This window comes from Rhinopithecus bieti, unplaced genomic scaffold (assembly GCF_001698545.2).
Source record: "Rhinopithecus bieti isolate Rb0 unplaced genomic scaffold, ASM169854v2 scaffold_7870, whole genome shotgun sequence".
NCBI lineage: Eukaryota > Metazoa > Chordata > Mammalia > Primates > Cercopithecidae > Rhinopithecus > Rhinopithecus bieti.
Window position 1 is genome coordinate 1273215 of NW_016805645.1, and position 15808 is coordinate 1289022.

Genomic DNA, 15808 nt, shown 5'->3' on the forward strand with positions numbered 1-15808 from the left:
CCCATAAAAAAGTGGGCAAAGGACACGAACAGACATTTTCAAAAGAAGACATACATGTGGCTGACAAGCATATGAAAAAAGTCAAACATCACTGAACATTAGAGAAATGCAAATGAAAACAACTGTGAGATATCATCTCATACCAGTCAGAATGTCTATTAGTAAAAGTAAAAAAAAAAAAATAACAGATGCTGGCAAGGTTGCGGAGAAAAGGGTACACTTAGACACTGTTGGTGGGAGTGTAAATTAATTCAACCATTATGGAAAGCAGTGTGGTGATTCCTCAAGGAGATAAAAACAGGATTACCATTCAACCCAGCAATCCCATTAATGGGTGCATACCCAGAGGAATGTAAATCAGTCTACCATAAAGACACATGCATGTGAATGTTCACTGCAGCACTAGTCACAATAGTAAAGATATGGAATCAACCTAAATGCCCATGAATGACAGATTGGATAAAGAAAATGTGGTACATATATACCCTGGGATACTATGCAACCATGAAAAAGAATGAGATGATGTCTTTTGTGGAAGCATGGATGGAGCTGAAGATTATTATCCTTAGCAAACTTATGCAGGAACAGAAAACCAAATACTGCATGTTCTCACCTATTAGTAGCAGCTAAATGATGAGAACTCATGGACACAAAGAAGGGAACAACAGACACTGGGACCTACTTGAGGGTGGAGGGTGGGAGGAGGGAGAGGATCAGAAAAAGTAACTATTGGGTATTAGTCTTAGTACCTGGGTGATAAAATAATCTGTACAACAAATTCCTGTAACATAATTTTACCTATACAACAAACCTGCACATGTACCCGTTAACCTAAAATAAAAGCTTAAAAAAAAACCCAAAGGAAATAAGTGCTAAAAACGCATCACTTCTTAATTATTTTGCTGCATTTTAAATTACCTATGCTTTTTAGTTTATTTGCATGTTTTGTATCCGTATGGTATAAATACCATATAAAGGTGTGTTGCTGTACATCTTCCTAATTACACATTTAGTGACATCACATTAACTTGAAAATGGCCATGGCAGGAGCATTTACACCACAGAAATTGGCAAATGCTACCAACCAGGTCTTGATTTATTGTTTTGTTGATCATCTATGTTTAAGAAAGTTATGAGAATGTTACTAATGCAGATTAAACAAAAAGGAATGTTCTGTCTGTAGCTGTCATACTGTGAGTAACATGGAAATTTGAAGAAATATTCAACTGTATTCAAAACTATTATCCAGTTTAGCAAAGAAGTTGTTCACATTACTGATGAAGAGTGGACCTGTGATGTATATCTTTTCTGTTTCATTTTTGTCTCACTCATTAACATATATATATAAATATCAACAATGTTTACATGGAAACTATACTCATTCATCAATCATAAATTTTGTTACATATCTATTATATCAGTAAAAGTCATAATATATATTATACATTAGGCATATAATATATAATGTACACACACACATACACATAGGCAAACATACACAACTTTTCACATGCCACCTGGAAGAGCCACATAAAATTATATAGAGAATGAAGGAGTAATAGACAGAAAAGATTAGGCTAGTAATTTAGTAGTTCTGGAGAATTGGACATGATTAGGAGAGAAGAGGTAAGTGAGAAAAAAACAAGAACAAAACAGCACATTTTGTTTTTATAAAGCAGAGAGAGAATGGTAAAATGTTTCAGTTGTTACTCAAAATGAGAAATTTGGGTTAAGAAGATCTTTAGAATATTTTGCTGTAGAATGTAACATAATTCCCCTTTGAAGGACTTTGGTAAAAATTTACATTGTTGTCACTTTTTTAGATGTTTTGATTTTTTCATTTTCGAATGCATGTCTGAGCTTAAATGGCCCATGAAGCAGTCAGTTATATTCAGATCACACTAGCATTTTGATAATAAAATTATTAGTTGAAGTCAAGATGGGTTTAATACGAACAAGTTATACCAAAGTTATTTTTTGTTCCTCTTAGGATTGGGTGGTTCTATTAGCATATATTGAAAATAGTAACAAAAGCAACAACAATACAACTATTACTACTATTAATTATTATTTTATATTACCAGTAATTTTTCTATATTCTTTACATGTAATTTGAGCATGCATTTACATGCCTCACAAAAACATTATGAGGCAGACACAAATAATTTATGATTACATTTTATTTGTCAGGAACAGACAAGGTGATCTAATTTGCTCCAAAGCACATAACCAGTAAAGTCTAGCAAGATTAGAATTCAGACTATCTAGCCCTTGAGGTGGCACTATTAGTTAACTCTACAATGCTACAAAGTTGCCAAGCATTAGCAGTACAGTGTATTTTAAGTATTTATCTTAGTTTCTAAAGGGCACAGATATCAGTTTAAAGACAGGTTCCAGACTGGGTGTTAGAAAGCGACTTTGTATTTGATTCCATTGATTGAGTTAATATAAGCATTTACTGAGCATCTGGTTGTTTAAGAGAATATCACAGACATTTCAGGAGAGACAAAGATGAATAAAACATGGTTCTACCTTTGAGGAGCTTAAAATCCAGATATTCACTGTCTTTACCAATCTCTTGAATGAAGCCAAGAGGCAGATTAAACTGACAAAGGATTTAAAATAATTCAAATTCAAAAAACTCTGAATAGTTTCACTTATATTCTGAAATTACTAAGTGTTGCAGGGATAAATGTATTTTGCATTATATTCAAAACCAAGTGCAAAGATACATGACTGAAAATCTGTTTTTGTAGCAGCTTTTGTATCTAGAGGTTTTAGATTAACCTCAGGACTAAAGCACTGTTAAAATTTTTGATGTGCTCTTAGTTATTGTAATAAAACTAACACACCAGAATGAGCATTCCTTTTTGTTTTTGTTTTTTTCTAGAAGCTCTATACTAGTCAGCCATCTCAGCGGTATTCTTTTCAGTTCAGGCTGTAACATTTTAAAAGGAGCATTGAAAAATGCAACTGGGATAAATGGAAAAGGATAACTAAACCAAGTCATGTGAAGAATGGCTGAAGGAATTGAGGATGTTTAGCCTGGACAAGGAAGACTCAGAGAGTATACGGGATCAGATTCCAAAATACTTGAAGGGTTGTCATGTGGGGAAGGAGTCAACTTCTGAGCTGTTCCAAAAGGTAAAACTAGCACAAATGACCCAAAGTCAGACGGAGGTTATCTCAGGTTAGCAAAAGAAAGTTTGAATACCGAGCTATTAAAAAATGGATTACGTTACCATGTGAGATAGAGGAAGGGCTTCGAGAGAAGATGTGAGGACAGCTAGGGGTGGGCTGCTGCACTGCATCATACTGAAAGCATCTTCCAAAATCAAAGTTCCATGATTTATGATTCCATAACAGAAGTAATTCCCTAAACGTTTATAACACACACACACAGTAAAATCATATTTTCCTGAAATATGTGAAATTTGGGGGATTGTAATTAACATATGAGTAGCAATTAGAAGTACAAGAAGCAATGATATTTAGGTCATGACAAGAGAAGAAATATGTGGCCTTTGTGCATGGAAAGCCCAAGAACAATGGGCATAGGCCCTGGGAATCCACTCCATGGGAAACAGAGGACTGTTTTGATATAAAAAAGTGAACAGAGAAAGAATACAAGGTTAACACTGGATGCAACTTTAAATCCTTCAGCACAGTGCCTAGCAGCCATAAAAAAGCAAACAAAAGTCTGCAAACCCTTTCCAGAGGCAATGAATAGAAACAGAACAAATCACTCTCGCCTAGATAAATGCTACATCCCTGTACTGCTTTGCTGACCACAGACCTCCTCTGCAAAGGGCATTAAAGCCATCAGGAAGGGGAAGAAAAGGCACCCAGAATGAGGGCAAAAAATTCTGGTGCATAGCTCTTGAGCTAATTTACATGAAATAAGTTAATGTAATTGGCAAATGGATACTTAGAGATGGAATATTTAAAGAAAATCCCTCTGTAAGAGGCCAAGGAGACAGTGAAAGAGACTGCTCTAGGCTTGTTGAATACAGGAAAAAAATGAAGAGAAAAGATTGATGTTGTAACCCAAACAGAGCTCAATGGAGAGGCAAGAAGAATTAAGAGAAGAACAAGTCTTTGCCCAGACGATGAAAGACCCAGCTAAAATCCTAGCCACACCATGCAATTTATTAAAAGTTGTTTCTTCCCCGGTAACAAACCAGCTTCCACTAGTCTCTAGTGTTCTTTCTGACTTATTTCATTAACATTTCCTTCTTTTCTGGAGCAGTCAGGGCCCCAGGGAATCTTTCTTTTCCCCACCTCACCCCCACCAATGGGTCATTGAATGAGAGCCAGGGTGTTGTCTGTGAAAAGAGAAATTGCAAAACCACAAATTGCAGAAAATGGTTACTGCCAAAAATCGAAAGGAACACACGATATCACCATGCCTCTTAAAAAGCAATCGCGCATTTTACAGGCCTCTGGATAATTCAGGTTTGTTTGGCAACTTTCTCACCCATACCACCCAGAAGATAATTCTCTTCCACCAGAGGCAGTGGTCCTAAAGAATATGAGAAGTTGAAAATAGACAAAAGAATGTGCATGCAAGTCTTTCCAGAGCACTGACCTGGCCCAATAGTGTTCTATTTTCTTCTATTGTGTAGTATTAATTTGAAAGCCCAAAGCTTGCCACCAGAATCCCAAGGACTCGCACTAAAACAGGGAGGGTCTCCAATAATTTAATAAGATTATTGGTAATACAAAGCATTTTAGATGGTAAAATTTTCCAAAACATTATATTATGTGATTATCACAACAACCCTTTGAAGGGGTCAGGAAAAATGTCTTCCTTCCTCTCTCCTTCCCTAAAAAGATACTTTGAAACTGAAGGGTTAAGTAACATACTGCAATCATACTACTGAAGGAGTGAACTGGGACTTAGCCATTAGCCTTTTGATTTTTTCTCCTGAGTTCCTTCCACCGCCCAGCCTTATTCCTCTATGGGGGCATATTTTCCTGACTTGGAGGAGGCTGTCCTCCGTCCGTGGGTTGGGATTTTATGTGTTGCATATACATTTGCAGGATCTTCACTTGGAAAGTCTCCTGTCATTCACTGTAGATGTAAGTCTTGTCTGAATGGAACGTTGATTAGGTCGTTTTCCATTTGCATTGGTTGAATAATACAATCATCATGAGGACAAAATGTCAACTCCAGAGGGGCTGATTCAACGTAGCTGCCAAAAGGAACCCAGGTCAAGACTGCCTGGTGATTTTAATGTGTTTCTGTGACTCCGTGGGTCAGACCAACCTTTCCCCAGTTGCTCAGAGATTGCTTGGGGAGCCGGGTAGACCCGTTTTGTCTGGATTGTGTATGATTCCAGTGTAAGCTTCCTTCTTCTCAAAATATTTACTAATGAAACATACAGGGTCACTAAGCACCCTGTATGTTTCTAAGAAAAAAAATATGAAAAGAAAACAAACAATCACAAGTTGAGACCTCTGAGGGAAAATAGTCATTCCCCACCCTCTTATTTTATTTTATTTTTTTCAGTCTGAAAGATAAAGGGCACTTTCAACTGAACTTTTGATGAAGAGATCCTAGGGTAACACGTAGGTGTTTAAATTTACATATAGTGACTTAAAAATGCTGCCTTAAATTACCCTTCATCAAATTTTCACGATTAATACACACCAAGTATCTTTCGGTATTTAACATTAACTTATTTAAAATACTAGTAAAACCTAAATAGGCAGTAACAGTATGGTAAAGAGCCAGCAAATATGAATATGCAAGAAAGTAAACATAGGCAATTTCCCATGAACAGCTTTCTGTGTTCAAAAGAAAGAATACAGTCAAAAGTTAACATTTGTACAAACAATACACTCATGATAGCACATGAAAAGAAGACTACTCATAAAATTTAACATGACTTTCTTGGTAAAAGCTGCTTAAAACATTCATAGCATGCAGGTGTCTTGATAATGCAATAAAGACTAAAGCAAGATAATACAGAGATTGACATTTTAAAAAATTTCGGTGAATGCGTAATATGTTGACATTAAATCTGAATGTTTTGAGGGTGAATGTCTTTTGTGCTAACGCTTGAATATTTGATGTATAGCAGTGGGATCAATTTATTCTAGAGAGCAAACAAAAAACTATCATCCAGGGAAATCAGTAAAAACTAAGTTTTTCCTGCAGTTCAGCTGAACATATAATCTTCTCAGGGACTGAATGATTCAAAAGAGAATTTATTAGAACATGTATAATATATACAATTTAACTGTGCTCTTTGGTTTCTGATAGGTACTAGAATGTCTAATTAAATGCTTCAGTGACTACTGAGATGCATTCTCTGCTGGAAATTCTGTATAAATTAGAAGCTGAGAGTTGATGTAGCCTCCATGAGGGTACATGACTCAACCATCTACCTTATAGTTGTTGATTACTTGCTTAGTGACAAGCAACTTACACATTTTGAGGTACTTTTGAACAGTTAGGGTCTTTATATTACAGCTAAATCTACCTCCTGCTTGTGGACATTGGATATTATTAAATTACACCAGAGACATATGAAACTTTCTTTTTTTCCTTTGTTAAAATTATTCTTCCATCCTGGCTAACACGGTGAAACCCTGTCTCTACTAAAATACAAAACTAGCCGGGCGAAGTGGTGGGCGCCTGTAGTCCCAGCTACTCGGGAGGCTGAGGCAGGAGAATGGTGTAAACCCAGGAGGCGGAGCTTGCAGCGAGCTGAGATCTGGCCACTGCACTCCAGCCCGGGCGACAGAGTGAGACTCTGCCTCAAAAAAAAAAAAAAAAAAAAAAAAAAAAATTATTCTTACCTTCATTTCATTAAAAAAGAAAAAAAAAATCACCCTAATTCCAAAGACAAAACTCAGGGACTCCCAGTTCAGATCTGCTATAATTTTATTTGGTCTTTCAGAATAGAGGGGATTTGTAATTAGGTATAGACACTGGAAGTACTAAGAATAAAGAAACATAATACACAGGAGATTAGTTCTGGAGAGAATACTGGTTTACAGAGTGGCCATAACGCAGTACACACAGGAAGGAATTATTAAGGTTACTACCATGCTGGTAAACAAGAAACAGTCTGTGACTACACGGTGAGGAGCAAATGGGAAAAGAGTAATAAATTAGTCATTTGAGAGAACTGAATATTTAAATGGTTAGTGTCACATGGTCATAATATATAAATGAACGTTGCCTATTTTTTTATTCCTCACTTTTATCTAGCTTTAGATGCAATATTGTCACAACCACAATTAGGCTGAATCTGCTTCCAAAATGGTTTCTGAAATGCTCCATGGTGTTACACAAATCAATAGTATGAAACGTTAGATTGGCTGTGTGTGTTGAGCTAGACTTTAAAAATGCAGCAATGTGAGATGGGAGCCTTAAAGATTAGGAGGCTTAGGAATTACAGCTGAGAAGTAGATACCATTTCAAGGAGGAAACGTACTTACATTTTGCTGCAAGTAAAATGCCTGTCTTTAAAGAGTAGCCTCTGAAACAAAGAAAGAAAAGAAGAATGTTAAAAAATTATACAACAATTAATTCAAAATGAAAAAGGAGTCAAATTTGAAGCCACTGACTGAAAAAAAAAGACAGAGAGAAGCCTAGCCTACAGAAGAATATATATTTATTGGGAGACTTTTCTTGGGGATACAGGAGGCTGTAGCCCAGAAAGAAAACATTTATGCTAGCTGCTGTATCTCATCACATGCTCTGCTCCCTGCTCCTGAATATCCTAGAATTTCAAGACTACTTGATGCTTGCTTTGTCTCCCAGGTCCAATCTTGGAGACAGAAAACATGGTAAGTCTGGCTGGCTCATTCAATGGCTTAGATGCTCATCACTCTCTTGCTTCTGGTTCACACTGACATTGTACCTTGTTCTTGTTGGCCAAGTTCTGACACATTGTTCCTTTAAATGAAACTTCTCCTAAAGATATGGTTTTCTCAATTCATACTTATTAGGATAAACGGACAGTTTCCTTTTCCAAGAAATGGAAAGCTTTTGTGGGAGATGCGAGGAGAGGGATTGAAACCAAAGCCAAGTTTCTCTTTATTCAAGATGTTGGTGAAAGGGGAGGGACAAATAGACTGTGCCTATGCTTGGAAGGCCAATTGTGCAGGTAATTTGTTCAGTGTGGCAGCCCACCAGACAATTCAGCTTGCTTCCAAATCCATAATTTATTGAACCTATTGTGGTTATATTGAAAGGGGTACTTTTTAGTGCAGTAGGTTTAATAGGAAATGGCAGGAAAGTCCCTATGATTGATATGAACTATTTGCATTCTGAGATTCAAGTGATTCCAGATCATCTCTAAGACTAAGCACTCAAATCGTGGTGTCCTCAGACCTACAGAAAGATCTTTCCACACCACCCACAGTGATCTGGATAGGTCAGATTAGTTACTTCAGTGGAACGATGTTTTCCCAAGCTCTGCCATTTCTTAATAATGGGCAAATTGGTTCAATGCTCTAAAATTGATAGAAATGTTACTAGTGGCTCTTTCAAAGAATTGCCGTAAGGGTTAAATACAATTATATATATAAAATAGTTAGATAAAGTCCTCCTCGTGTCAATATGCTCCAGAAGCAAGAAAATGATGAAAGTCTTAAGCCATTGAACTAGGCAACCAGATTTATCATATTTCCTGTCTCCAGCACTCTCTCCAGTACTACCTGGTGTTGTTACTGTTGTTGTTATTATTATCAGCAGACCAAGTTGTAAAACCAAATTAAGAATATATGATAAATCCATGAAATGGGAGCTGGGAAGGTAGCTATGGAGGTCTCGCTTGGGTAAGATGTCTCCATTTATGACAGTCAAAGCTGCACCTTTGTTCCAAATTCCTCTTCCAGATTGTTTTTCTCCAATTTTCATTCCTCCAACTACTCAATATCTCCAGTCAACATCCTTATTAAAAAATCCCTACCTGTTTTAGCAAGCCACCCAATTCCTCATTTACTATCTGTGAAGATGGTTAGGAGGGGGCTTATTGATCGACAAATTGTTAAATTATTAAATTTCTGGGCCCACAAATAATACAGATAATTCTTCTTTATACAGGTAAGAGGTTGATACATTTTTATCGGACTGAATTTCTCAGATGGATTCTATAGTTTGACCCAACAAGGTCTCACATGTGTCACTAACTGGAAGAAGTTATTATTATTAGTTGTTAGTTATTATTCTATAGTTTGAGCCAACAAGATCTCACATGTGACACTAACTGGAACACTGTTCTGATCACAGCCTGACACACATTTCATCCCACCCCCTGCCCTTCCAAACAAAAAGAGTGCACCGAAAATTCTTCTGAAATTGTGTACCCTTCAGCTCCTTTGAAGAACTTGTTGCTAGGAAACAAATTTGGAACATTCTCACCTACTGAGAAAAGTTTTTACTGCTGTCTCACATAATGGGTTCTTCTTTGGTCACAAAAGTATTAACAAAGAAAATTATCTGTCTATTACTTGACAGATTCATTGGACAAGAAGTCTTCATTTGGGCAACATTTTCACAGCAATATCATTGATTACTTTGAAAACTATTCAGGGATGTCCTTGAGACTGCATTATGTATCTATTCAATTCAATGTTACTGATCATTTTTCTTGAGGTACAAAATAAATCAAGCAGTTAAGCATACTGTGGCAGTGTGCTTTTTCAGACCAGAGAGTTACATAAAAACTCACCTCTGCTTTTTTAAAGCTTATTTCCACAACAGACAAAGAAAAACCTGAATTCTTAAAGGAGAAAGAGAGGCCTTCAAAGTATTAACTCCTTCACTGAATGCTTACTGAATGCCTACTATGTGCAAGGCACTGTGCTGGGCCCTAAGAACACATCCCCTCCCCTCGTGATTAACCTCTGTCTGGCTGGAGAGACAACTGGACAGTTTAGAGAGATTGCATCACAACGTAACACAAAGTTACACAGTGGTCAGTGAGGAGGGAAGGTGAAATTGGGTAATCAATTCAGACAGAAAGGTCAAGGAAGTCTAATTTGGGGAAGCATTGAAATAGCATCTGGTAAAAAGTTCATATTTAATAATAATAACAGTTACTATGGAGTGCTTAATGCATCGAGAACCTCCTAATGTACTGAGTAGTTTATTCCTCATAGTAACCCTAGGGAGATATTATTCTTACCCTAGAGCAGGACATAAGAAGGCAGATGGAGAGTATGGAGCAGACCAAGCAAGGGAACATCACTGAGTGCAAGACCCTGGGCAGGAGGAACTGGCTCACTTGAGGGACCACCATTTATATTATTTGCATATACTTTGGCAGAGTCCATTCTCCCACCACACAAGGGTCTTTAAGAGATCATAAATGGGGATCTTCTTATGTGGATCTTAGAAGACTTTAGCTAGGGAAGCCTAGTCTCTCTGCTCCCACATCAGGGGATATGTGAGGTACATCCTGGCTCTGCCCTGTGCTATGCCCACCTCAGAAGATCTGCATGGTCAGCAGGTTATCCTCCTCGGATCATGGTAGGACATGCGCCTGATTCAGTAGCAAGGTTCATACAGAACAGACTTTGCCCGAAGCCCTTGGGACACATTCTTTGGTCCCTTTGCTGAAATCCACTTTCATATGAGCTGTGTTGAACACTGAGGATACATCTCTGTCTGTGATCTCTTCTAAGAACTTTATCTTTAAACCAAGCGCTCAACTAGGGGATTCTCCATACCATTTATTGATCTCAATTTCTCACCCTGGTTCCTGTGGTTGATCCCATCTTGTTGTCATCTGTAACCTACAATTGATACTCATTAGAAAATAAGATCACTTAGATTTCTGAGTGTTCTATGCTGATTAGGATATCTGGTTTGAGTTGTCAGTTATTTAAAATGTTTATGGTTTGTAAAAAGTTGCATCAATGCAAGTGTAATTGTATAATATAACCTATGGAGTAAAATCTCCTATATACCTATTCCTCTTTACGATACACAATAATCTAGTTCCTATATGTTCAAGATTATGAATTTTGAGATGAGGTGGCTACTGCCCTCTTATTCTGAAGTTTGAATTAATTCTATCTTATGTTAATTGTACTTATTTGCTTAATGCTATGGTAGGACTACCTATTCTCTATCCCACTTATTCTCAGGAGTATAGGTAACCACTTAAATTACCTGTGAAATTAATTTAAGAATGAAGGCTTTATTTAAGATAGAATATGCCAATTATCAGGTAATAATAATAATTTACGAATAGTGTATCTCCTCTTTGCTTTGATCAAGTGTTCTTTAAACGCCAAGACTATGTGATGAAGGCATAGTGATGTGATGTCAAGAGTTGTAGGGGTTCTGCCCATGGCCCCCACTCTGGGGGCAGAAGCAATATCAGAGAGCCAGAAGTTCAAGTCTCAATTCTTCCACCAACCTCCAGTGTGACCTCTGGCCAGTTATTTAATCTCTCTAAGTCTCGAGACCTTCATCTATAAAATAGAAGTAAGAGTAGCACTGTACTTCTCCTAAGATTGTTGTGTTTATTGGAGGATAATACATATAAGGCATTTGGAAGAGAACTGGCCCAATCCTAGTGCTTACTGTGTGACAGTTATGTTGTCTTCATTAAGTCCAAACTGAAAACTTCTTGTACAAAGAACTGTACCACCCATTGGATTAAAATATTCTGTACTAGTTCCTTAAATGGTTACAATCAAGGGACATGACCTTTTTTTTCTCTGTGGGTTCTGATTTGACCCCACAATGAACTCAACTTCAAAAAGTGATATCAGATTGTTTTTCATGACTTCTAATAATTTTGCTCACAGTAGCTTTTCAATCCCTTGGCCTCACTCGTATTTTACTAATTTTATAAACACTGCCAATGGCTTCTCCTACGGTATTGGAATTTGCTGTTTTTTGTTTTTCCTAGCCTTGACTCTGTGCCTTTGCTGAAGCCTTGGTGAACCATTCCACTGACTTAGCATGTTTATTTATACATGACTCCTTGTGTTTTGATTTCTTTATAACTTTTTAACAGTTACAAATATTTTTAATTTAAATAAGCAATTTTCATTATCAAACATTTAGAAAATATTAAGAAACCCACTCAAATGAAGTAAAAGAACTCAGAACTGCACAGATTTATTTTGAAGCACACAAAGAAGTAAACACTTTCCCCAACATCCCCATTTTTCAGAAGCAATTCTATCAACAGCACGTGAGGGTATCCTTCTAAATATTTTTATGCTTATGAAAGCATGCATATATAAACCTTTATCCATACATATGTATGTCATGAAAATTTTACAACAAAACAAGGTTGTGCTGGATAATTTTCTATAAGTCATGCTAGATAATTTTCTATAATATGCTTTTATTCTCTTAATGATATTTTTGTGGACACTGATTCCAAGTCAGTGTACAGAGATCTTATTCTTTTTAGTGGTTAAGTAGGAATCATTTATGGACATGTCCTAACTAATCCTATATTCACAGACATTCAGGTTGTTAGTAATTTTTTGCAATTACAGTGGGCTTGTAATGACCAAGCATTTTGAACATTTGCTTTTAGATGTGTGGTCTTATACTGTAAAGTAGTTCTGTGAATTGCAAGTACTTTATAATAGGGTAGATGCAGCTTAATATTAGATGGGTTGTGCAAATCACTCTTCAGGAAGGTTGAAACTATTCATCCTCTACCAACAAGAAGATGTGTCCTCCATATGTATTTTTCACTTAGCATGCATAATTTCCATTTCTTTGAGTTTTTCTTCTCTGTGTGCTAATCTTCCACCTGAACTTCAAGACACCTTATTCAGTTTTCAGCAATGTTTTTGAGTTTCAAGAACTCTCTTTTTCTCGGATCATTCCTTTGTAATAATTTCCCTAGTCTACCTAGGAATTTGCATTATTTTCTTTTAGTGTCCTTTTTCTTTCTTTCTTTAAGACTACCTCACAGAGAGCCACTTGTTCTGATTGTGTTGTTCTTTCCTCCTTCAAACCGCTGAGTCATCTTCAATGCCTTGTGCATTTTTTCTCCTCACTGTTACTCGTCTGCAAACATCCAGATCTTTCTAACCCATTACAGGGAAATGAGTCCTCAGCACACATGTAGACAGGCTTTTGGGGTAGTAGTGGGTCTGCAAGTTGTGAGAGGCAAAGGAGGAATATTTTCCTGGTGAACAGGCTGGTAGGCTAGGACCCCTCAACTGAGGGTGCGGGGGAGGCCTCCAAGTTCTCAGGATCCTCCAGACAAGTTCAGAGTGTGGCAAGTCTCTTTATGTTACACAAAAAGAGTATCTTTTGGGCTCCTCCCCAGCCACACATCTAAAGCAAGCAGTCCTGCTGAGAACAACCTCTAGGCCAATGCTCCTGGGACCTGGATCACCTGGGACCTTGCTAAAAAAGCAGATTCTGGTTTGGAAGGTCTCGGGTGGGGACTGGAATTCTGCATTTCTTACAAGTTTCCAGATAGGGCAGTAGGCTCTATGGCGTGGGCCCCTTGGACTGAAGAGAAAAAGAGCCTGTGTTCCCTGTTTCCTGGGAGGCAGGCATTTTCCCAGGCTTCAGTGCCCTCACATTCCTCAGCCCTGTAAATGGTGGTGTCCAAAAGCTGCCAATCACTGGCTGAATCTGCCCACCACCTCCAAAACCTGCAAGCCAGGGTGTCGGGGAATCCTTCTGCACTGCCAACAAATGTAGACCGAGCTTTTCCCATCTACAGATAACTGTATTCGAAATCGCTTTGTCACCCCTGCAGAGAGCTGGGAGTTTCTTTAGGTAAAGTTCATCCATGTTTCCAACCACTTCAAATTATATTTGGACTTCTGTATATCTTGATTGCTATAAGAATATTTGAATTTTATCTTTAACCATTTAAAATTGTTCTTGATATAGACTTATATCTGGCTATCACTGAATTTCTTAACAAAAGTATTAATTTCTTGTACATCATATAAGCTTCTATTTGATTCTAATGTTTACTGACATTTAATTTTCCTTATAAATTTTCATAATTTGGTCACCTTTCATCTACTTCAGGCCTTTCATCAATAGGCATATATACAAACAGATGTATAAATATGGCATATATTTATATATTTGATATAGTTTGGATGTGTACCCCACCGAAATCTCATGTTTAAACATAATCTCCAATGGTGCAGATGGAGCCTGGTGGGAGGTGACTGGATCATGGAAGTGAATTTCTCATGAATGGTTTAGTACCATCTCTTGGTACTGTCCTCACAATAGTGAGTTCTCATGAGATCTGGTCATTTAAAAGTGTGTGGCATATTCATGCTCTCTCTCTCTCTTGCTCCTGCTCTGGCCATGTGACCTGGCTGCTTCCCCCTTCACCTACTGCCATGATTCTAAGTTTCCTTAGGTCTCTCCAGAAGCCGAGCAGATGCCAAGATCATAATCCTGTGCAGCCTGCAGAACCGTGAGCCAATTAAACCTCTTTTCTTTATAAATTACTCAGTCTCAGGTATTTATTTATTTCCTTCCTTCCTTCCTTCCTTTCTTCCTTCCTGCCTCCCTCCCTTCCTCCCTCCCTCCCTCCTTTTCTTCCTTCCTCCCTCTTCCCTTTTCCTTTCCCCTTTCCCCTTTCTCCTTTCTCCTTTCTCCTTTCCTTTCCTTTCCTCCCTTCCTCTTTCTTTCTTTCTTTTCAGATAGAGTCTCTGTCACCCAGGCTGGATTGCAGTGGTGTAATCACAGCTCACTGCAGCCTCGACCTCCCTGGTCTCAGGTGATTCTCCCACCTCAGCCTCACAATTAGCTGGGACTACAGACACGGCCCACCACACTCAGCTAATTTTTGTATCTTTTTATAAAGATGGGGCTTTGCCATGTTGCCCAGGCTGGTCTTGAACTCCTATGCTCAAGCCATCTGCCTGCCAAGTTGGCCTCCCAAAGTGCCAAAATTACAGGTGTGAGGCACTGCGCCCAGCAGGTATTTCTTTATAATAATGGGAGACTGGACTAACACAATATTTAAATGTGTTTTGTTTTTGTTCCCATTGTATTAACATAGCTTCAGGGCTAATGTTTTATTATTTTATTATCTGCATTAATTAATTCAATATTTATGAATATCTCTTTTTCCAGGTATTAAGCATGAGAGTGATCAATAAGCTCCACCTTTGAGGGGCTTGCATTTCATTTGGGAGTACCTTGTTGAATGCTTTCAAGCTTACAGTTTTTCCATAGATCATCTCATGTAATTCTCATATCACCTTCGGAAGACAGAGAATAAATTTATCAGCATATTAAGTTACTGGGAGAAACAAGAATCAGTGAGATTTAATGATCATCTCCAAATCATGCTACAAGTGATTTGAACTAGAATACAGATTTTCTGACTTCAATGTTACTGCCTTTTAAGGTCATTTTGATTTGAGCTTAATATTAAAAAGCCAAGGGTCTCCTAATACCTTTAATGAAACTGCTCTGACAGTTTGTGCTGGTTTCAGTAGCCACCATTGGGGCAGAAAATGACCCCAAATAACTCACAATTGAGTTGTGGTCTTTAGTTGTGGTCTTCTTAAAAAACAAAACACACAACAACAGCAACAAATTCAAAACTGACTCCCAAAACAATAAAAAAGATTTCCATGCCCATGCCAGATTGAGAAGCCAGACCAAGCATCAACCCTTATCTTCAGGATAAAGACATTAAGAAATTTACTTAAACATGGCACGCTCAGAAAGCATGTCAATATCACAAATTATATTCTATCTTGAATATTAAAATATTTTATCAAAACAATGATATTGACTGGCCATGGTGGCTCATGCCTGTAATTCCAGCACTTTGGGAGGCCAAGTCGGGTTGATCACCTGAGGTCAGGA

The 15808-nt window shown here is 37.7% G+C and overlaps 1 protein-coding gene across 1 annotated transcript in view; it reads right to left on the reverse strand.

The window, feature by feature from the left end:
* Positions 1-13750, reverse strand: part of LOC108530304 (ankyrin repeat and fibronectin type-III domain-containing protein 1) — a 262443-nt gene extending 248693 nt beyond the window's left edge. The window contains exons 1-3 of the mRNA XM_017873105.1: positions 13535-13750; positions 9693-9743; positions 7453-7493 (exon numbers count right to left, since the gene is read on the reverse strand). Coding sequence (XP_017728594.1) covers positions 7453-7493; positions 9693-9743; positions 13535-13750 — 308 coding nt within the window. The remainder of the gene's footprint in view (positions 1-7452; positions 7494-9692; positions 9744-13534) is intronic.
* Positions 13751-15808: the final 2058 nt, after the last annotated feature.